The sequence below is a fragment of the Nylanderia fulva genome, unplaced genomic scaffold, assembly GCF_048542155.1.
Source record: "Nylanderia fulva isolate GAGA-0341 unplaced genomic scaffold, ASM4854215v1 Scaffold15, whole genome shotgun sequence".
Lineage (NCBI taxonomy): Eukaryota > Metazoa > Arthropoda > Insecta > Hymenoptera > Formicidae > Nylanderia > Nylanderia fulva.
Window position 1 is genome coordinate 2,864,398 of NW_028189730.1, and position 23,162 is coordinate 2,887,559.

The 23,162-nt window shown below is 30.9% G+C and overlaps 1 protein-coding gene across 9 annotated transcripts in view; it reads left to right on the top strand.

Annotated features, from left to right (window-relative positions):
* The window catches only part of mGluR (metabotropic Glutamate Receptor), a 33,670-nt gene that overhangs the window by 3,380 nt on the left and 7,128 nt on the right, over positions 1-23,162 (top strand). For 6 of the 9 annotated variants that reach the window (XM_085480510.1, XM_085480514.1, XM_029313044.2 and 3 more), the window contains exons 1-7: positions 7,423-8,387; positions 14,351-14,622; positions 15,178-15,788; positions 16,261-17,036; positions 18,741-19,086; positions 19,681-20,167; positions 21,525-21,640. In XM_085480510.1, coding sequence (XP_085336636.1) covers positions 16,480-17,036; positions 18,741-19,086; positions 19,681-20,167; positions 21,525-21,640 — 1,506 coding nt within the window. In that variant the 5' untranslated portion in view covers positions 7,423-8,387; positions 14,351-14,622; positions 15,178-15,788; positions 16,261-16,479. Of the gene's footprint in view, positions 1-7,422; positions 8,388-14,350; positions 14,623-15,177; positions 15,789-16,260; positions 17,037-18,740; positions 19,087-19,680; positions 20,168-21,524; positions 21,641-23,162 lie in introns of those variants that run through there. The other 3 variants (XM_085480511.1, XM_085480512.1, XM_085480513.1) reach the window with 2 other exon arrangements.

A 23,162-nucleotide genomic window follows, 5' to 3' on the forward strand; every position in this document is an offset into this window, starting at 1 on the left:
AAAAAAATTTTTATATATTACAATTATATATTTATTCTATTGTTCACACATATTCTAACAATATTCAAGCAACATAAATTTTTTGAAAATTATATAAAACGATTATCTTATATTAGAGAGCTTTTTTATACTTTTTTTTTGTTATCTTTAAATCATTTTTCATCATTTTTATCCAGATAACGTTTATTAAAATTTATTTTAAAAACAATTTTTTTATATTACAATTATTTATTTATTCTATTGTTCGCATATGTTTTAACAATATTAAAGCAACATAAATTTTTTGAAAATTATATAAAGTGATTATCTTGTGTTAGGGAGCTTTAAATCTATAATTTGTTTTGTCATCTTTAAATTATTTTTGTCGAGATAACTTTTAAGTGATGAATAAAATCATGATGACGTCACTTAAAATTCATTTTCAATTTTTAGGGAAAAAAAAAATGTTTATATTACAATTATTTATTTATTCAATTGTTCGCACATATTCTAACAATATTTAAGCAACATGAATTTTTTAAAAAATTATCTTATATTAGGGAGCTTTAAATGTATAATTTCTTTCTTTAATATCTCGAAATTATCTTTTAATAATTTTTTTCATCATTTTTGTACAGATAACTTTTAAGTGATGAATAAAGTCATGATGACGTCATTAAGACTTATGTTCCACCTGGGACTCGAGCTTGTATAAGGAAGAGGGGCCAGATATACTTGCACATTTCACGGAATACAAAAAATGCGATTGTCTAAAATTAAAATTAATCCGCGCGTAATGGAGACCGAGAAAACGTCACGTCATTCTCCTTTCTTCGATATTCCATGTCGCGACGCTTATCCTAATTATGGCGCGCGCCGTCGATATTTTCTCGCGACCTAATTCCGGTTCCGGCCAAAAGTATTATATCTGTACGTGACGTATCGGGTAAGGAACACGTAACACGATAACTTGCTCGATTGTACGTCGCCTAAGAATAGGGGCCTACTCATTCTCTCTCTCTCTCTTTTCCTTCTTTTTTCTCTCTCTCTCTGTTTCTCTCCGGAGATTTCGTTATGAAACAGAAAATCAGGATAGGATGAAGAGATTTGCGTAACGGCGCTTCGCGATATACGCGTTTTCTTCGCATCCGCATTAAGTGAAATAGCTTCGTGCCCCCGAGCGAGGAGAGCTTTTCATGCCAGAAGCATAGCAAAAGCTTTCCCTCTCTCTATTTCTATGTGTCCATTGTCGTATTCGTTCCATTTCCTACCGTCAATCTTCCTTGGTATAATCCCTCGCGAGCCCCCGATTCCCAACACAGAGGCTCCTCATCTCGCAACAGTCTCGAAATCTCGGGCCAGGCTAAAACTAAACACTCTCTAATACGGATAATAACCCACTGAAAAAGTCTCTCCGATCTCCCGATTTTTCAGTATAGAAAAAAATGTGCAGTACAAACTCGCTGAAATTGTGTGTGCCTCAACCTATCTCTGTGGAAGGATTTAAAGGGATCTTAAAGCCGTTCCGTTTCACCGAAAAAACGATTATTTTTTGCGCGCTTTTCTTTTTATGGATTGAACGGAATAATATATACTTATGCTTATTATTAGAAACAAAACCAGACAACCTAATTATAATTATATAATTTAATTTTTTATTTCTTTTATTTTTTATCGTGAGACATTTTATAAAAGTCTCTCTGATTAGTAAATTAATGGAACATATATCTTTTATATATATATGTATTTATATTAATATATTTTTTAAAATATATAAAATATATATTTTAAAATATATTTTAATATCATAATATATTTTGTAATATATTTTATATATTAATATTTTTAATATATATTATATTTATATATTATAATATATATATAATATATATTATATATTATAATATATAATATATTATAATATATTTTATATCTTATTGCGGTAGGTATTAACTTTATTTTTTATTGTGGTAAATATTAATTTTAAATTACCGTGATTTTCATGGTAAATTCTAAGAGAAAATTTTCTCCATGTATGTATATTTTAATCACGGACAAGCATTTATTATTTTATTCAACCAATAAATAATTTAAAAAAAGCGTGCACAAAAATAATCGTTATTTATTGTTACTAAAATAGAAAGCTTTAGGATCCCCTTATAACCGAAATCGAGATAATATCTAAAAATATAATTTTTGAGGAAAAAATTTACACAAGCTGATATGCAGAAGCTGAAGTTTCGCCAGAAATTTACGCGCGCTATAAATTGTCAAACTTTTCGCGATAAGTCAACAAGATGGAGAGAAAAAGAAAGAGAAGCTTACGATATAAAATGATGAATTGAAATAAAAAAAAGAAATATAAGTTTCTTGAAAAATATGTCAATATAATTAATATCTTTTAACGGAAATTTATAATAAAAAGAAAGAAAACTTGGTTTTAAATTTATTAGAAAATCTATCAACAAAATCTTAATTTTTTAAAATGAAATTTTAAATCAAAATTTAATTAAAGAAGATATACATATATTAAAATGAAAAACCTACTTCAAATGTAGAAAGAATCTATCGATAAAATCGAAATTTCAAAAGAATTTTAATTTACCGTTTAATTATAAAGGCACACACAATGTCTGGAAGTAGAAAATAAATAATGAAAAATCAAGATTCTCTCCATTAAGGAGATTCTATCAAGAAAACTTTCGTAAGGATTTGTAAAAGGATTTTAATTAGACATTTAATTATATACATACAACGATTTGTACGAGATCGCGAAAGTTTATGCAATAATAGGGAAAGAAATTCGATATACAATAATAGGGAAAAAAATTTCGACATTGAGAAATAATTTTAATTCACTTTTATCAGATGCTCTCCATATATAAGGTCAGTGTTTGCTGTTATCTAATAAATAAAATTATATAAATGATCATCTAGATGAAACTTTGGCCTCATCTTATTTTTATATAGATAATAAAAATATGTATTATCTATATCTGTGCATCTTAGATGAAAAAAAATATTATCTTTACTAAATTATCCAGAATAATTTTGAGATAATTTAGATTTAGAATCATAGCACATAAAAATATTTAAATAGTAGAACTTAAGCAGTAAGCGATAAAAATTTATGAATAAAAATATAAATACATATATTTTTATATTTTTTTTTTATAATTTACATTTTTTTTATAACTGTGTTCATATAAGCAGTCTTAAAAATTATTATCTAGATAAATCGCCTTATAATTTTATCTTTTAGCTAGATATATTTAAAACAAAATTATCTTCATCTTATCTAAGATGAATTTACATATTTTTATCTCATTTTTATGTAGCTAATTTTAAAATGATCTAAGCACAACACTGCGAGTCGTTATATAATTTTATCTGTTACCTAGATATATTTAAAACAAAATCATCTTATCTAAGATGAATTCACATATTTTTATCTCATCTTTATCTAGCTAATTTTAAAATCATCTAAGCACAACACTGTATAAAAGGTACATTTTTACGTATAACACGATTCTAATCGAGTCTTCCACTCGATAACGCGAAACGAAAAAGAGATGAATGGAGAAGTATCTTTATGTATATACATACATACATGTATATCTCTCCCGCATCCAAATATGTATTTAGTCGGGAATAAATATATATCGGGAACGCATAAAAGTCGCGTATCTCGCGTGGATCTCGCAGAGCCCATTTTACTATATTGACATTTTCATTATCTGTTTTACGTATTTCGCCAATATGTGTATGTGTGTGTGTGTGTGTATTATATACGTATACACACACATATATATGCGGATATATACGCGCGTGTGCATATATTTCCACCGTGAAAAGAGAAAACTCAGCAAGCAGAGCGAGCACAGGTAGCCTACGAGCGTGATATTAAGCCGGATCAATAAAATGACTTATCCCTATTGCTGGACTTCGTGCAGCATGACGTTCCTATTTGGAACACGCAATGATCTAAAGTCGGAGAGAGAGAAAGAGATACGAGATCGAATTTTTAAGTGGACACGTGCTTTACATAAAAAAAAAGACAGATATAAAAATAAATTTGCTGTCACAGCTAAATTTTAGGTGTCTCCGTCTGTGAAATTTAGTTGCCTATTATTTAACTGTGTGTGGTAACTCAAAAAATTCAATATATATAATATAATTTTAAATATATTTCTTTGCTATAATTTAACGAGGAATTTTTTATGCTAAACGAAACGTACGAATATTAATTTTTATAGCTAAAATTTAGACATGGTAATTAAATGTCAGGTATGGAACAGAGATACCTAAAATCTGTGTATTAACTGTGTGGTAACTCAATTTAATATACATATATATATATGTATATATATATATATATATATATATATATAATTAAATATATTTTTTAACTTTAATTTAACGAGGAATTTTTTATACTAAACGAAGCTTACAAATATTAATTTTTATAATTAAAATTTAGACACGGTAATTAAATTTCAGATGTAACATCCAGAGATAAAATGTAGCTGTGCGATAACTAATATTTTTTTAATTGATTTTTTATAAATTTAGATTTTTTTCGAAAATTAATCAATTATCTTGAAATTGTAATTTTTAAAAATCAGAAAATTTTATTTATATCGTATTTACATAATCTCATCTCATTCTCTCTCTTAAAGTTTAATTCGCTAGAAAATGTCTCCTAATTTTAATTATTAATTATTTGCAATGGTTAGTCATACAAAAATTAATTTACTTAATAATATTTAATTATTCAATTATTAATTGTTTAAAAGAAACTAGAAAGAAGTTTCGCCTCGTTTCGTTGAAGAGAAATCGATTTAAAATTGACTAAGACGTATTAGCGTGATGAAAGGAAATTCTGTCGCTTTCAGAAGGTCTTGAATAACTTATGTACTATATCTGTACATTGTAGAAATATTTGCATAAAATTTACAAGTCAAGCGTAACGTAATGTAATGTAAAATTAAAGCTTCATTCATACGATATATTTACACAGCTCTATTTTATGTTTCTCTCGTAACAAGAAAGCCGTGATTGATTTGATTTATAAACGTCTCTCTCTCTCTCTCTCTTTCTCTCTATCTAGTTTTCCAGAAAACGAGATTGTATCTTCCTGTTTTTCTTTCTCAAAGAATATCTCTTTTGAAGACACAATACGGCTCTTTTTCCTTCTTTTCTCTTTTTCCTTCGATATATTATATTTCAGTTTTCGCGGAACTGAATTAAAAAAAAAAAAAAAAAAAAAAAAAAATTCGAACGTAGCGTGATGACACTTGACACCGTCATGTGTCAAAATTCAATTTTCCCTCCGCGTTATCAGCAAAAGACGAGAGAAATTCCGGGAATTTCGAGTCGAGTCCCAGATAGAACATAAAATTCATAATGACATTATGATGACGTCAATTCATTTTCAATTTTTGAAACAACTTTTTTATATTACAATTATTTATTTATTCTATTGTTCACATATATTCTAACAATATTCAAGCGACATAAATTTCTTGAAAATTATACAAAGCGATTATTTTATATTAGAGAGCTTTTTTATCATTTCTTTTGTTATCTTTAAATCGTTTTTAATCATTTTTATCCAGATAATTTTTATTAAAATTAATTTTTTATATTACAATTATTTATTTATATTGTTCACATATGTTTTAACAATATTCAAGCGGTATAAATTTTTGAAAATTATATAAAGCGAGCATCTCACATTAGGGAGCTTTAAATCTATAATTTCTTTTGTTATTTTTAAATCATTTTTGTCCAAATAATTTTAAGTGATGATTAAAATCGTAATAATGTCACTTAAAATTAATTTTTAATTGTTGAACAAAATTTTTTTATGTTATAATTATTTATTTATTCTATTGTTCACATATATTCTAACAATATTCAAGCGACATTAATTTTGGAAAATTATATAAAGTGAGAATCTTATATTAAGGAGCTTTAAATCTATATATAATTTCTTTTCTCATTTTTGTATCATTTTTCCAGCTAATTTTAAGTGATAAATAAAATCATGATGATGTCACTTAAAATTCATTTTCAATTTTTGAAAAAAACTTTTTATATTAAATTATTTATTTATTCTATCGCTCACATATATTCTAACAATATTCAAGTGACAAATTTTTCGAAAAAATTATATAAAGCGATTATCTCACATTAGGGAGCTTTAAATCTAAAATTTCTTTTCTCATTTTTAAATCACTTTTGTCCAGATAATTTTAAAAGATGAATAAAATCATGATAACTTGTCACTTAAAATTTATTTTAAAAAAAAAATTTTTTATATAACAATTATTTATTTATTCTACTGTTCACACATATTCCCTAACAATATTATCAAGTGACAAATTTTTCGAAAATTATATATTAAAGCAGCTTTAAATCTATATATAATTTCTCTTCTCATTTTTAAATCATTTTTCCAGCTAATTTTAAGTGATAAATAAAATCATGATGATGTCACTTAAAATTCATTTTCAATTTTTGAAAAAAACTTTTTATATTAAATTATTTATTTATTCTATCGCTCACATATATTCTAACAATATTCAAGTGACAAATTTTTCGAAAAAATTATATAAAGCGATTATCTCACATTAGAGAGCTTTAAATTCAAAATTTCTTTTCTCATTTTTAAATCACTTTTGTCCAGATAATTTTAAAAGATGAATAAAATCATGATAACTTGTCACTTAAAATTTATTTTAAAAAAAAAATTTTTTATATAACAATTATTTATTTATTCTACTGTTCACACATATTCCCTAACAATATTATCAAGTGACAAATTTTTCGAAAATTATATATTAAAGCAGCTTTAAATCTATATATAATTTCTCTTCTCATTTTTAAATCATTTTTCCCAGCTAATTTCAAGTGACGAATAAAATCACGATGCCGTCATTATGAGTTTTATATTCCATCTGGCGAGAACAAAGTGCGAGGAGCATTGAGTATGCATGTGTTTCAAGTATAAGGTTCCCATCCCTTGACTCGCACACACAAGACCGCGAGGAAGAGAGAAAACTGGCAAAGGGTGGTAAAAGGAAAAATCTTAACGACGTCGTCCACGAACGCTCTTCACTCAAACTCTCGTATCCCGGAACGGATGACGACTCGCAAAGAGAGAGAGAGAGGGAAAAAAAGGGCGACTCGAGAGGTCGACACGCGTCTTTCACCCCCTGAAAAAAAATTTCGCTCAAAGGTGGAAGAAAAAAAAAAAAGAGGGTGAGATAATTCTGGGCGACACGGAAAATTGCGGGCGGCGAAAAGGAAAGATTGCATAAAGCGCGAAAATTATACGTACGGCACTGTCGGGGAGGGCAAGCGCGAGGGTGGCTCGACGAAGAGGGGTGGGGGGGGGGCGGAAGGGGGGGAGGAAAAAGGGGGAGAGGGTGGCCCGCTCGTTCCGGCCCGTTCGTTCGGCCAGTCGTGCTGTGGCGGCTGCGATCGCGCGACGTCACCTCCGGACGTTCTCTATCCACCCTTTCGCGCCCTTCGGGACTTCCGGCGAACACGGGGGCGAGAAAGGACGACGGAAAATTTCGTCCACGCGAGAAAGGAGATTTTGAAATCGCCCGACGATTTTTCAACCCCCGATTTTTCGGCCCTTTTAATCGATCGCCGATCGAGGTCGAAGGACCTTCGGAATTGAGAAAGCGAGATGCGTCGCGAGGGAGGCTTTCTTCGAATCTCGCGGATTTATTTCGGATAGGAAAGAGTGCTTCTTCTGTCCCGATCTGTCATCGTGACTTGGAAATCGGAGGAGATCGCGCGTGGACTCACGTGGAGCGGAACTGTCAAATCGGGAATGACAGGAGGCGCCGAGGATTCTCGCCGATCGCGGCTTGAATTCGCGAGAAACGAGGGCGGGAAAACGCAATAAACGCCAACGCTCGATTTTTCACCCCGTCGCCGCGCCGGGGAGAGAAAGTAAAAGACGAGAAGGCAACGAGAGGGAAAGTCCTGAAAAGGGAGAGAGAGAGAGAGAGAGAGAGATTCCGTTTGTTCCTCTCGTCGGAAAATCGATTAGCGCGAAATTCCTGGAGGAAATTCCTCCGACTTTCGATTCTCGCGATCCCGAACGATTTTTCGCCCGTATATCGCTGTCAAGAGCGGCGCATGACGCGAGATATCGATCGATAAGACGATTCGACGTGGAAAGGATATACGAAAAAAAAAAAAAAAAAAAAAAAACAGTGGGAAGATCGATTTGTGTTTATTGTTCGGAAATTGCGAGATCAAACGGAAAGGAGCGACGAATTTTGGAAACCACCCCCACAGTTTTCTCTGCTGCATCGCTGGATTCCGAATGGACCAATTAGCATCCTGTCATAATGAGGAATTTCACCGAGACGCGGCAATTATCGGTACGAATAATACACCAAGTGTTATAACATTATCGAGTTACAAAAGAGTTATTGGGGAGAAATTCAGGTATGAAAAGGCGCGGCGGAGTTATTTTTAATGTAAAATATTGAATAATGTATTAATAATTTAATATGTAGAATTTTTTAAATATGTTCCTCCATACTTATTTTGTTACAAAAGAAGTATAGTTAGTATATGTCAATTAATATCCGTGCTTAATTCTTATTAGCTTTTTTTATATTTCAATTTATACTACAAGTGTTAACATTGCCCGGTAAACATTTTTTTATATATAACAATATAAAATTATATAGAAATATATATATTATATAAAATTATATATGAAATATGTCCATACGTAATTAGATAAAAGTGCTTTTTATATATAATTATATAAATTTATATATATATAATAGATATTTTTTCATATATATATAAATATATATGTTTCGTATATAATTTGACATGAATATGTATGAACCCTTATAATTTATATATAAACTTATATAATTATGTATAAAAATATGGACATATTTTACATATAATTTTTTTTACGATTATATGTATAATTACACAATTATTTATATATAATTATATTTACAAAATTTTTTCCCGGTATCGAATTACAAAAGAGTTATTGAGAAAAAATTCAAGTATGAAAAGACGTGACGAAATTATTTTTAATGTAAAATGAATTAAATATTGAGTAATTTTTTGATATATAGAATATTTAAAAAATATTCTTCTATACTTATTTTGTTACAAAACAAGTATAGTCATTTGTTAAATAATATCCGTGGTTAAACTCTTATTAGCTCTTTTTCATACTTGAATTTATATTTATCAGATGAGTTTTTTTAATTTAATGTTATTCAGAAGAATTGTTAAAAGAGAAAACATTTTTTAGTTATTTATTTCACAAAAATATTTTTGGAATAATTTTTTATTATAATTATTTTATAAATATTCTTAAATATTTTATAATATTATTAATATTATATTGTTTAAATATTCATTATATATATATATATATATTTTTTTTTTTTATTAACTTTATTCATAAAATATTTCTGCAAATATATTTTACGAAAAAATGATCGAGTTGTTAAAGAGTTTTCACATTATAGATTTTTTAATTTTTTATACATGTGATATGTATAAAAAAATATGTATAAATAAATATCGATAGATATTAGAAGAATTTATCAGTTATTTTTTTTCTTAATGGAAATTGAATTATTAGGAGAAAATGTATTAGCGTAAAAAGAGAAATAAGCTTATATTGGCTTCAGCTATTTCGTTTAACTATAATTCTCGATCGTCGAGTCTTTTTATGGAAAGATTTTTATGGAAAGATGATTAGCGAGATATATATATATAAAAGTCTCGTAAAAGAGTTAAACTGACTTTTCCATTAAATTACAAGATTTCCAAACACGAATCTCGCTTCCTCCAATCTACGATTCTTCAAGGATAAATACATTGCATACTATTTTGTGTGTCATTATATAATAATGCATAATAAAATATAATAATAATATATTGCACATTATTATTATTATTATTATTAAAATATAATAATAATATATAATAAAATGTAATAATAATATATAATAAAATATAATAATAATATGTATTGTACATTATTATTATTATTATTATTATTATTGTTATTATATTATTATTATTATTTTTATTATTATTATTATTACTGTTATTATTATTATTACGTTATTGTTTTATACGTATAATAATGGTGCACATCTAACAATATACATTATTATATACGGTATCAAATATGTGTATAATAATGTTTACTAAACTAATAAATAATTAATAAGCATTATTATACACATATTGCATGTACAGTCCATATGAATAAAAATAAATAAACGAATAAAAAAACAAATCGAAAATGAAGCCCGATCCTTAAAGAGGAGAGACGCTCTGTCGCTTTAAATATCGCTTTAAACACTCGTTAATCCTCGCTTTTCTTTTCGCGTAATAAGATAGTCGGAATGGGAGACAAAAGGAGCGATTTGATTTCTTCCGCCGCAGTTTCGCGATTTGTCCAAACGTCAAAGATGCTCGGTCGATTACGGCCGGAAGTAATCTCCCACCTCCTCGCTTTTCCCATCCCATTTCCACGTTATTCCCACGCAGCTTATTCCTTCCGAAGGGATCTTCTCTCTCTCTCTCTCTCTCTCTCTCTCTCTCTCTCTCTCTCTCTCTCTCTCTTGGGGTTGCTTCATCCCTCATCGTCAAGTTCGAACTCGATCGCGGAGATTACAAAGAGGCAATCTCGAATATATGTACGTGTGTGTGTGTGTGTGTGTGTTTACATAATCGCTGTCTCCTTCTCGTATTTGCAAGCAGTTACATCTCAGAGAGAGAGAGAGAGAGAGAATAGGGGATCTCCATCTCGGTCCATCAGGGTTTCGTTGTCAGATCGAATCCGTTGTAGGATTATCGGGACGATCTCTCGATAGGATTCGCGCGATATTACGTACGTGTGTTTACATATTACGTGTCGTCGCATCTGAGCCGCTTCCGCGCGGTTTCACCCCCAAAAGAGACAGAGAGAGAGAGAGAGAGAGAGAGAGAGAGAGAGAAATTTCCATGATTACGAGATTACGCTAAGCGATCTCAACATGTATATATTAGGAGCAACGTTTGCTGTTATCTAAATAAAATTATGTAGATGATTTCATCTAGATGAAATATTGGTGTCATCTTGTGTCATCTTTATGTAGATAATAAAAATATGTATATTATCAGTGTTTAATATTATCTAAATAAAATTATCTAGATGATCATCTAGATGAAACTTTGGCGTCATCTTATCTTTATATAGATAATAAAAATAGGTATTATCTATATCTGTGCATCTTGGATGACAAAAAGTATTATCTTTACTAAATTATTTAGAATAATTTTTAGATAATTTTGGTTTAGAAGCATAGCGCATAAAAATATTTAAATAGTAGAACTTAAACAGTAAGCGATAAAAATTTATAAATAAAAATATGAATACATATATTTTTATATTTTTTTTTTATAATTTACATTTTTTTTATTACTGTGTTCATATAAGCAGTCTTAAAAATTATTATGTAGATAAATCGCCTTATAATTTTATCTTTTAGCTAGATATATTTAAAACAAAACCATCTTTATCTTATCTAAGATGCATTTACATTTTTTATCTCTATTTAGCTAATTTTAAAATCATCTAAACACAACACTGCGAGTCATTATATAATTTTATCTGTTATCTAGATATATATTTAAAACAAAATCATTTTATCTAATATAAATTTACATATTTTTATCTCATCTTTATTTAGATAATTTCAAAATCATCTAAGCACAACACTGTATATAATTTACATTTTTTTAATAACTATGTCTATATAAGCGGTCGTAAAAATAATTTTAATTATCTAGAAAGTTATCTAGAATCATATAATTTTAGCTTTTATCTACAATAGATATATTTAAAACAAAATCATCTTCATCTTATCTAAGATGCATTTACATTTTTTATCTCTATCTAGCTAATTTTAAAATCATCTAAACACGACACTGCGAGTCGTTATATAATTTTATCTGTTATCTAGATATATTTAAAACAAAATCATTTTATTTAATATAAATTTACATATTTTTATCTCATCTTTATTTAGATAATTTCAAAATCATCTAAGCACAACACTGTATATAATTTACATTTTTTTAATAACTATGTCTATATAAAGCGGTCGTAAAAATAATCTTAATTATCTAAAAAATAATCTAGAATTATATAATTTTAGCTTATATCTAGATATATTTAAAACAAAATCATCTTCATTTTATCTAAGATGCATTTACATTTTTTATCTCTATCTAGCTAATTTTAAAATCATCTAAACACAACACTGCGAGTCGTTATATAATTTTATCTGTTACCTAGATATATTTAAAACAAAATCATCTTATCTAAGATAGAAGTTATCTAGATGAATCATATAATTTTATCTTTTATCTAGATATATTTTTAATAAAATTATTTTTATTTTATTTAAGATAAATTTACATATTTTCATCTCAATTGTAAAATCATCTAAGCGCAACATGATTAGGAGAATTTATTCAAAGAAAAGTATATAAGATTTATTTATATATATATATTTATATAAAGAGAGAAAGAGGGAAACAATCCGCGCCCTTGCCCTTGCTCGATCCACCCAACCTCCCTCGTACTTTGCTCTCGTCGATACAGTCTCGATGCATCCCTTCCTCCCCTTCCTCGCCGATTGCATCGGGATGCATGTAGGGCGTGCGCGCATTAGCAGTTTCCTGAGCAATCACAGGCCGGAAGTTGTCGGCGAAATTATTAGTCCGAAAAGCGGATACGTGGAGAAGAGAGAGAGAGAGAAAGCCGATATGTTCTCGCACGGAAGTCACCTCCATCGACGTCGTCGATCATTTCCCTAGACGAGAGAGAGAGAGAGAGAGAGAGAGAGAGAGAGAGAGAGAGAGAGAGAGAGAGAGAGAGAGAGAGAGAGAGAGAGAGAGAGAGAGAGATCCAACCTCTATATAATCCGGAAAGTTTGCGCTACCTCCCCCCATTGTGATCAACGTTCCCGATAACTTTGCATACGCGAGACTAGTTCTCAGTGTTTGCTGTTATTTAAATAAAATTATAATATAGATGATTATCTGGGAAATCTCTAGATGAAATTTTGGTATCTTATATTTTTATACGCACTGAAAAAATATATTGAATTCGAATAAATATTTTGTTTCAATATTGTCTAATAAATTATTTATTTGAAATTGTAATAATATTGATTAAATTGATTTGATGTGAAAAATATTGATATAAGAAAACTCTGTGCAAAAGACACATAAATATTTATTTGTTGCAAATGAATAATTGATCAGACAGTATTTATTAATTTAATAATTTGTTGTTAGTGTATGGATAATAAAAATATATCTATATCTTACAAATTTGTTTTATAGTCATAGCACATAAAAATACTTAAGTAGTAGAAATTATGCGATAAAAACTTACAAATAAAAGTATGAATATTTATTTTTATATCCTTTTTATGATGTATATTTTTTACAACTGAGTTTACATTCCAAGTAGAACTTGGAAAACTTATAATGACATTATGATAACATCACTTAAAATTCATGTTAAAAGAAATTTTTATATATTATAATTATTTATTTATTCTATTGTTCACACATATTCTAACAATATTCAATGGACATAAATTTTTTGAAAATTATATGAAGCAATTATCTTATATATTATATTAGAGAGCTTTTAATTTGATTTCTTTGTCATCTTTAAATAATTTCAGATAACTTTTAAGTGATGAATAAATTCATAACGATGTCATTATACATTTTATCTTCTACCTGTGATAAGCGGTCTTAAAAATAATATTATTAATAAAATATTAATATAATTCAAAATTATCTTCGTCTTATCTAATTGTAAGATGAATTTACACATTTTCATCTCATCTTTATCTTTAGCTAATTTTAAAACCATCTAAAATATTTCTAAATATTACTATAAAATATTGCATAAAAACATTTTAAAATTGTTTTAGGAATATTTTAAAATAATTTAAGAATTTTTTGTGATAACATTTTTTTTGAATATTTTAAAAAACTATTAAAAATATTTTAAAAAATGTTCTTTATCGCTTAGATCATATTTTCTTAAATATTTTTGAAATATTAGTTAAAATCTATATATTCAAAAATATTTTTTAAACATGAAAAAACGGACATGGAAACATTTTAAAAATATTTTCGAGAATTATTTTATTTTTTATTAAGAAATATATTTAAAAGATTTTTAAAATATTTTCTGCTGTATAATATATTGAATATTGTAATTGTAGAGATTACGAGTAGATCCTGGAGATCTGATGAAACGAATCGAATTTTGCAGGAGGAATATTTCTCGCGCGAGTTCTACGTCCTACGACACCTTTGATCCTGAGGAGTTCGGAATAAAAATAATGAAAGAGATCCAGCGAAGCGGCTCATCGTCGCGCCTCATCGTCGAATCGTCGTCGTCACTTTGAAATTCAAAACAAGACCGCAGTCTCGATTCTAAAGCCGGATCACGATTACCACCGCCATCAGCGAGCTCGTTAAACCCCATCTCGGTGAAATTAAATCCGTTTAACCGCTCGGAAATTTACCTGCTCTCGAAAGAAGGTAAATACGAAGCTGAAAGACTCTCGATAAGGGAGTTGCATACATCTTGCAAAAATAAATAAATAAATATATAGAGTGTATCTAAATACGTGCGAAAAGTTCTAGGAGATGATTCTTTATCGAAAATTAAGGGAGTTTCTTATATAAACATATCACTTCGTGAGGAGTTTTTTTTCTCAAATTTCCGACAAATTAAAAAAGTGAAACTTGGTGGATATTTTCCACTAATAAAATTATTATTATTATTATTATTTTATTATTTTATTATTATTATTATTATTATATTATTATTTTATTATTATTATTTTTATTGTTATTTATATAATTTATTAATATTTTTCTGTGTCGTTGTAAAGGGATGAAACTAACTTTTTTTTTTAAAAATGTAATTCCTTAGGGAGGAATATAAGAAGATACGTTTATATAAGAAACCCCCCTTAATTTTCGACAAAGAATCAACTAAAATTTTTCACACTTATTTATATACACCTTGTATTGTAATATATACAATAAAAAAAAAAACTTGTTTGTTTCAAAAGAGATTTCATTTCATAGAAAAAAAGAAGAGTCGTGAGTCTCGATAAAAAAAACGGATGAAATAGGACGACTGCGAAGAAAAAGAAGAAGAAGAATCGGAAATTCAAGGGAATCCTAACTCGAGAAGAGGAGTAGACTCCTAGATGGCCCCGACGACGCCGAATAATTGTTCCGGAACCTGAGTCTTCCGATATTCGATTCCGGAACCGTTTATCGGAACAGTCCGAGGATAATCGCATCGGATGCGAAGCTTCAAGTCCTCCTGGAGAGGATCTCGGAGAGGATTTTGTGTTCTTGTCTAGCTGGCCTTTGAAGTGAAAAAACGAGGGAACAAAAACTTGGCAAGAGGATCCGAAAAACAATATATATATATATATAAACACGATTTAAGAAATCTTCAGAGGAAGCTAAAGTGAAGAAATCGTAGAAGAGGGAATCGACGTCGATTCTCCCGGGACTTCTACCGGAAACCATTCGACAGGGATGCGGAAGGGTGCGTGTCGCCCGAGGAAAGGTCAAAAAGCACAAGTTCGCGGTCGGTGCTCGTACACCCGGAATCGATGGCGAGGAATCCGGCTTCTTCCGGATGCGGAGGCCCGTCGAGGAGGATCCCGTCTGCGGAGAACGCGGTAAGTAACACAATCTATCTCGAGAAATAAATTCGTAGGCTCTTAAGGGGATGCTGCCGTAGTTCTGTTTTACCGACTTTAAGTTAAGGTTAGGTCCACTTTTTATTGAATAATTCAAGTACGTATCTTTTCATACACAAGGCTTTTAATCTCATTTTTATTACGTCTGTATTATTCTTTCATGTCATCTCTATTGGGAACGCCATATTTTGTGCACAAATAAACTGTAGAACTTTTGTATTAAATAAGTATTGTTATGAGCTGATGCAAGATGCCGATAAAAAACTGTAATTTTCAAACTTTTATTGTTTTTTATACAAAATTACAGCGCTCCCCGTTTATTATTATCAGTATTGTAATTGTGGAGAAGGATTTTCCAATCTGTATAGCCAATAAAAAGAAAAGCCCTTGATCTCAAAGTCGGTAAAACAGACATGGTCAACCATCCCCTTAATTGCACCGTAATTGACAGACTGGAAACAACCTTGAAGGATCCAACACGTTAGTAAGGAATTAAGACGGATTCGAGATTGATGCGAGAGACATGAGAGAGAGCTGTTTCATCCGGAAATAGGTGATAAGAGACCAAGAGTCTTCACCTTGACAGATGTAACGCGGACGAGGTGGATCGAAGATCCTAGATTCCGACGAAGCTAGGACTGCGAAGCAGACCGCAGCTGGCGAGCTTAAGATGCGCGAGCGCGTGCCTTGGCCCTCCTTGCTGCTCCTGACCTTGTCGCTGCAGCGGCTATCATCGGTGTCCTTGGCGCAATCGAGGACGCACAGCGAGGCGGTGCTGATCCCGGGCGACATCGTCCTGGGCGGGTTGTTTCCGGTGCACGAGAAAGGCGGCGGAACCGCGTGCGGACCCAACATTTATCATCGGGGGATGCAGCGTCTCGAGGCGATGCTCTTCGCCGTCGAGAGGATCAATCAGGAGAAGGAGATGCTGCCGGGCGTCACCCTGGGGGTGCACATCCTAGACACGTGCGGCCGCGACACGTACGCTCTGAATCAGAGCCTGCACTTCGTTCGGGCGTCCCTGTCCAACATCGACATCAGCGTGCTCGAGTGCGGTGACAGGTCGACGCCCAGGGTGAAGAAGACCGCGAGCGCGGGACCCATCTTCGGGGTGATCGGCGGATCCTACAGCTCGGTCTCGCTCCAGGTGGCGAATCTCCTCAGGCTCTTTCACATCCCCCAAATCTCGCCGGCCTCCACCGCCAAGGCGCTCAGCGACAAGACCAGGTGTAATATTATTATTTTCAGTGTTTGCTCTGTCATCTAAATCAAATTATATAGATGATCATTTAGATGGAATTTTGGAGTCATATAGATTTTAATTTTATACAGATAACTTTATATAGATTATTTATATAAATTATTTATATAGATTATTCATATAGATTATTTATATAGATAATAAAAATATGTATTATCTATATCTACATCTTAGATGAAAAAGTTTTATCTTTACTAAATTATGTAGAATAATGTTCAGATAATTTGGTTTAAAGTCATAACACAAAAATATTATATTAAATATTAAGTAGTAGAATTGAAGCAATAATATATATTTTTATATTTCTTGTATAATTTACATTTTTTTCGTAACTGCGTGTTTTATCTGGAAATAAGATAGACGAATCGCCATATAATTTCATCTTTTATCTAGATATATTTAAAACACAATTATTTTCATCGTATCTAAGATGAATTTACATATTTTCATTTCATCATTATCTACATAATTTTACAATCATTTAAGCACAACACTGAATATTTTTATATGTAGTTGTAATTTTCGTAAATTGATGAAAAAAATTTAATTTGGGTCTGTCGAGTAAAATGAAAAAATTAAATTTGTAGAAATACAATTTGCCCGACGAGAAATAATTTTTTGCTTCTCTCTCAGTAATTAAAAATTTAAATTAGTAACTTTATTCGAAACAGAATTTAATAAAGAACAATGAAAGCATGTAATAAAATAAAATTAAATTGAATTAAATATAAAATAATCTTAACAAAATGATGAAACGACAACTGAAAAAGGGATAGAACAATTCTTGCGCCAATAATTGCAATCATATTGTGTGAGAAAATATAATTAATTATATATAAATTCAAATGCATATTTTTTAAATTTCTATTTGATAAGGATTTTTCTTCAGAAAATTCAAGTATTCGTAGATTGATGAAATAAAAGATATAAAATATTAAAATATTAAAAATGAAAAGATACATAACATCTAATTACGAGGAGACAAAATATTTGTATTAAATATTTAAATTCTCCATGTTCTCATAAAACACGAATTCATAGACATGATGATTTTAAAATAAACTCTTCAATTATTAGCTCTAACAATCGCCGATTCGTCGAATTCAAGACGTTGACGGTAATTAACGTGAACTCCTGACATTTCTATCAAACGGTTTGTCACATTGTTTGCCGATGTCGTGTATATGATTGTCATTAGAAGACTTCCGACTCCTGTTCAAACAGTCGTTCTAAATGACTTTAACAAGCACATATCTTTGAAGATACGACGGTTTAAGCGTGCGACAGGGGAATCTCAAACAATATTAAAGAGCTTATGGATTTTCATAATTAATTCTCTGGATTGCTCAAATCTGAATTAATTAACCATTCATTTCTTAGACCAACTAATTTCTTAATTAAATTTTCGTATACAGGATTAATTATTAATGACCCAAGATTTTAAGCAAAGTAAAGTATTATTTCATATACGATAATTCGTGGCATGTATATTATATATTATATTTTATATATTATATATTATATATTTATATTTTATATATTATATATTAATATAATAAAAAAATTATAATAAATATTTCTTAATAATAAAAATGATTTAGTAATAGCAAAATTCCCGATTATTTATCACGATAGTTTTCTCAGTGTGTCCGTGTTCACTGGTTCCTCAGGTTCGATTACTTCGCGAGAACGGTACCGCCGGACACCTTCCAGTCGATCGCGCTGGTGGACGTGGTGAAGAGCGCCAACTGGTCGTACGTCTCCACCGTTTACTCGGAGGGCAGCTACGGCGAGTACGGCATCGAGGTGTTCACCCGGGAGGCGACGGAGCGAAACGTCTGCATCGCGGCTGCGGTCAAGGTGCCCAGCGCTGCGGACGACAAGATGTTCGACGAGATCATCCAACGTTTGAGCAAGAAGCCGAACGCCCGCGCGATCGTCCTGTTCACCCGGGCGGAGGACGCCCGCGGCATCCTCGAGGCCGCCAAACGATTGAACCTCAGCCAGCCCTTTCAGGTCAGAGGGATGAAAGCTTCAATTTAATTATATTTTATTTATATTTCATTGATATGTTATTTTTATTTATATTTCCATCGTATTATAATAAATTTTTATTTTTTCGCACATTTCTAATCAAACAACAAGATGAATATACAGAGTGAGATCTACAACAAGTGTAAAAAATTCCACAGCTTATTAATATTAGCTATTTAATTTAGTATTGCAATTTAATTTATATTTAATTTATATTTAATTTATATTTATATTTCCATCGCATTATAATATTTATACACATTTCTTGAAATTTCTAATCGAAGGATAAGATGAATATACAGAGTAAGATCTACAACAAGTGTAAAAGAAATTCCACAGCTTATTAATTGCTAATTGTAACTGAAAAATTATTAAATTACAACTCTAGATATTATATAAATCAAATTGATTAGCGCAAATTAAACTATGACCTCTCGTAGTTCTAATTCAGAAATAGTATCCATAAATTCAAATATACGACCTCCCGAACAAGCTTGTCCAGGCTTTTTGCGCTCGTTGTAAATCACCCTGTATAATAACGTGTTCTCTCCTAAACGATGATAAACTACCCCGCAGTGGTTGGCGAGCGACGGATGGGGTCGACAGAGCAAGTTGATCGAGGGCCTGGAGGAGGAGGCCGAGGGTGCCATCACCGTCGAGCTGCAGTCGAAGAAAATTCCCGGCTTCGACGACTACATGGCGCGACTCACCCCCGATAACAACCGGCGAAACCCCTGGTTCGGCGAGTACTGGGAGGAGGTGTTCGACTGCACCCTGCGGAGGAAGGCCCTGAGTCAGCAGGGGGTGAGTTGGAAGCACGCGGGTTCCGGCAATCATAGCGTCTCCTGGTGCTCGCCCTGGCTCAGACTCGACAAGGACAGCGGCTACGAGCAGGAGTCCAAGGTGCAGTTCGTCGTCGACGCGGTTTACGCCTTCGCCCTGGCCCTGCACAATCTGCGCCGCGACCTCTGCCGCGATCGCGAGGAGGGCCTCTGCTCGTCGATGGCCAACTACGACCGCGGCGCCTTCTATCGGGATTATCTGTTAAACGTGTCTTTTAGAGGTGAGTGGAATCCGATGAAACGCGGAATATAATCGGACGCGACGCGCCGTTTGTTCGCCTCCCATTGTGCATTTGTGCACCCGACGCTCTTTTCTATTCCTGGTGCCACGCACTTCTTATCGTCCTCTGTTGAGCACGATCTGAAGAAATGCACGGAGAGGCTGGCGGAATAAAAGACTGTCGGGTATAAAGAAGCGAGTTGGAAGGAATGCAGCGTCGGATTATATAGAAGTGATTTTATAATGTCAGAAAATTGAATATTTATCTGAAATCTTTCGTGAAAAGCGAAGTAATAGAAAATTCCTTCATCTCATTTTCGTTCTTGAAAATTCTTATAATTCTATATTTTATGTTTGTTGTACTTGACATATTTTTTAGCCATTTTTAAAATTGAGGTAGAGCATAATGCTGATAATGGCATCATGATGACGTCACTTAAAATTTATTTTGGAGAGAAAAAATGTTTTTTATATTACAATTATTTATTTATTATATTATTCACACATATTCTATAATAATATTCAAGCAGTATAAATTTTTCGAAAATTGTATAAAGCGATTATTTTATATTAGGGAACTTTAAATTTGATTCTCGTCGTCTTTAAATCATTTTTAATCACTTTTGTTCACATAACTTTTAAGTGATAAATAAAATCATGATGATGTCATTATGAGTTTTACGCTCTACTCGGGTTTTTAAGATTCATAACTCATTAACGATGGAATTAAGTATAAGGTTCGAATTTATTTACATGGTTTTAAATTCTCTATGATTACTTTGAAAAAAAGTAAATTCAAGTAGATTCAAGCTTGAACGAGATAGGTTCAAACTTTTTATGTCTCTACCTCGAATCTATAATATATTTCGATACTTATATATTTTACTAAATATAAAATTCGATTATAAGTTCTAGGATCGATATTTCGCAAGTACAATAAATTAAAAAATTATTTCTTATTCGAATTCTGGAAGCTTAATTATTGAATTTGACTCAAATTTTCACATATTTAATTTAATTAGGATTTGAATAAACGGGCTGATAAGATATTAGGCAGAACAAAATTATTTTAAAATTCTTCTATATTTATTTTATAATAACAAACTGTGCCTGGCTCTTACATATCTGAATTTTGTTTTAAATACTTAATAAAATGTATCAGTATATTTTAATGAAATATATATTTAATCAAAAATATCAGAGCCTCTTCAATTTATTATTTGTTTATTATATAAAATATTTAATTATTATATAATAATTTAATATTATATAATTATTTACTTATTTATTTATTTATTTATTATATAGTATTAATTATATCGAACCTAGTGATCATCGCGATTATTATGATTTTGCAGACATTGCCGGAAGTGAGGTGAAGTTCGACAAGCACGGGGACGGTCTGGCGCGATACGAGATCCTGAATTTTCGCAAAGAGGCGAACAACAATGGGACGAACGGCTATCAGTATCAGGTAGGGCACTCATTCCGAGTCGCCTTAATCACGTATCCCTCATCTCATTCGCCGATGCATAATTGAACAAACTGTCTCTCCCCTGTCGCGAGCGACAAGTTGAATTGGAACACCGAGAGGTAGAAGCCGATTCTCTCGCTCCACCTTCGGCTTCTACAAACTTCCTCATTTTCACGTACATCCCCCTTTCGCGAATGAGATGGAATTTTCCGGCGGTCGAACAATTTTAACCGTTCCGAGTTCTCGAATTATTCGGATCCCTCGAGCTCGAAACATTAATTTCGACAGTTCGACGGTATCTCATCTCAAGTATATGAAACATAACGAAAGCAAAAAGTTCGACTATATTTTTCTACACGCCGGGGAATTCTTTTAATTCGAAAAACCACTCGAGAAGATAATTTAAAGAGTTTTATAGAGTTTGAAATTGGTATTGTCGGAAATGCCGTATCGATTTCTCAAATATAATAATATAATAATAACGAAAGTAATATAATCTCGAGAGCTTTAAATATCGATGTAAATAAATTCGATTTATATCTTTCATTGACCTAGATTGTTTCAGTTGCTGCTAGTTTTCAATTAAATTTAAAAAAATACCGATATATCACATATACATGTATTTTTTCCCAGAAGATATTTTGGATAAATAAAATGTATATCGGTTTTCACATGTCTGCTTTCGGTAATACGCGTGTAAAGTCGGCACGATCGATGATGCGACGCGGAATCGAATGAAGCGAATGCGCAAAGGGGTGGCTCTGCCTTTTTAACGAGTAATTAAAGTTGCGCCGTGACTGTACTTTCGAGAGCCCTGAAGAAAAACTTCCGAGAAAACGCTTTCCACCGGGGGAAAACCGATGCGAAATTAGATCCTCGAGCTCTAGGACAAGAAAAATATGACGGTGTGTTTAGAGTAAGAGAGAGAGAAAAAGAACGAGAGAGAATCAGAAGTAAATGAGGCAATAATTTGAGCTTCAAACTAAGAAAAACGATCGGGTCAAACGACGTTCAAACAACGTTTTATAAAAAGTGATTGCAGGTTTTTTTAATTACCTAAGTAATATAATTCTCTAAGCAATATTATATATTATATATTATATTATATTATTTTATATATTATATATTATACACATTATATATTATATATATTATATATTTATATATTATATATTATATATTGTATATTATACACATTATATATTATATATATTATATATTTATATATTATATATTATATATTATATATTGTATATTATATATTATATATTTTATTACTTTTTTCAAACTATAGTGATTAATTATTTAAATAAAATTTTTGAATTGCACATTTTATATACGTATAGAATATTCATGAAAAAATCTTTAAAATGTTTCATTTAATTTTCTTTCAATGAAATATAATTTTTTATAAATGTACAAACATGAGAGAAAATATAAAATATATTTATTCTATTATGTAAATTATATCTACACTATATATGTATATTTATTTAATTGAAATAAATTTTCTCCATCAGGC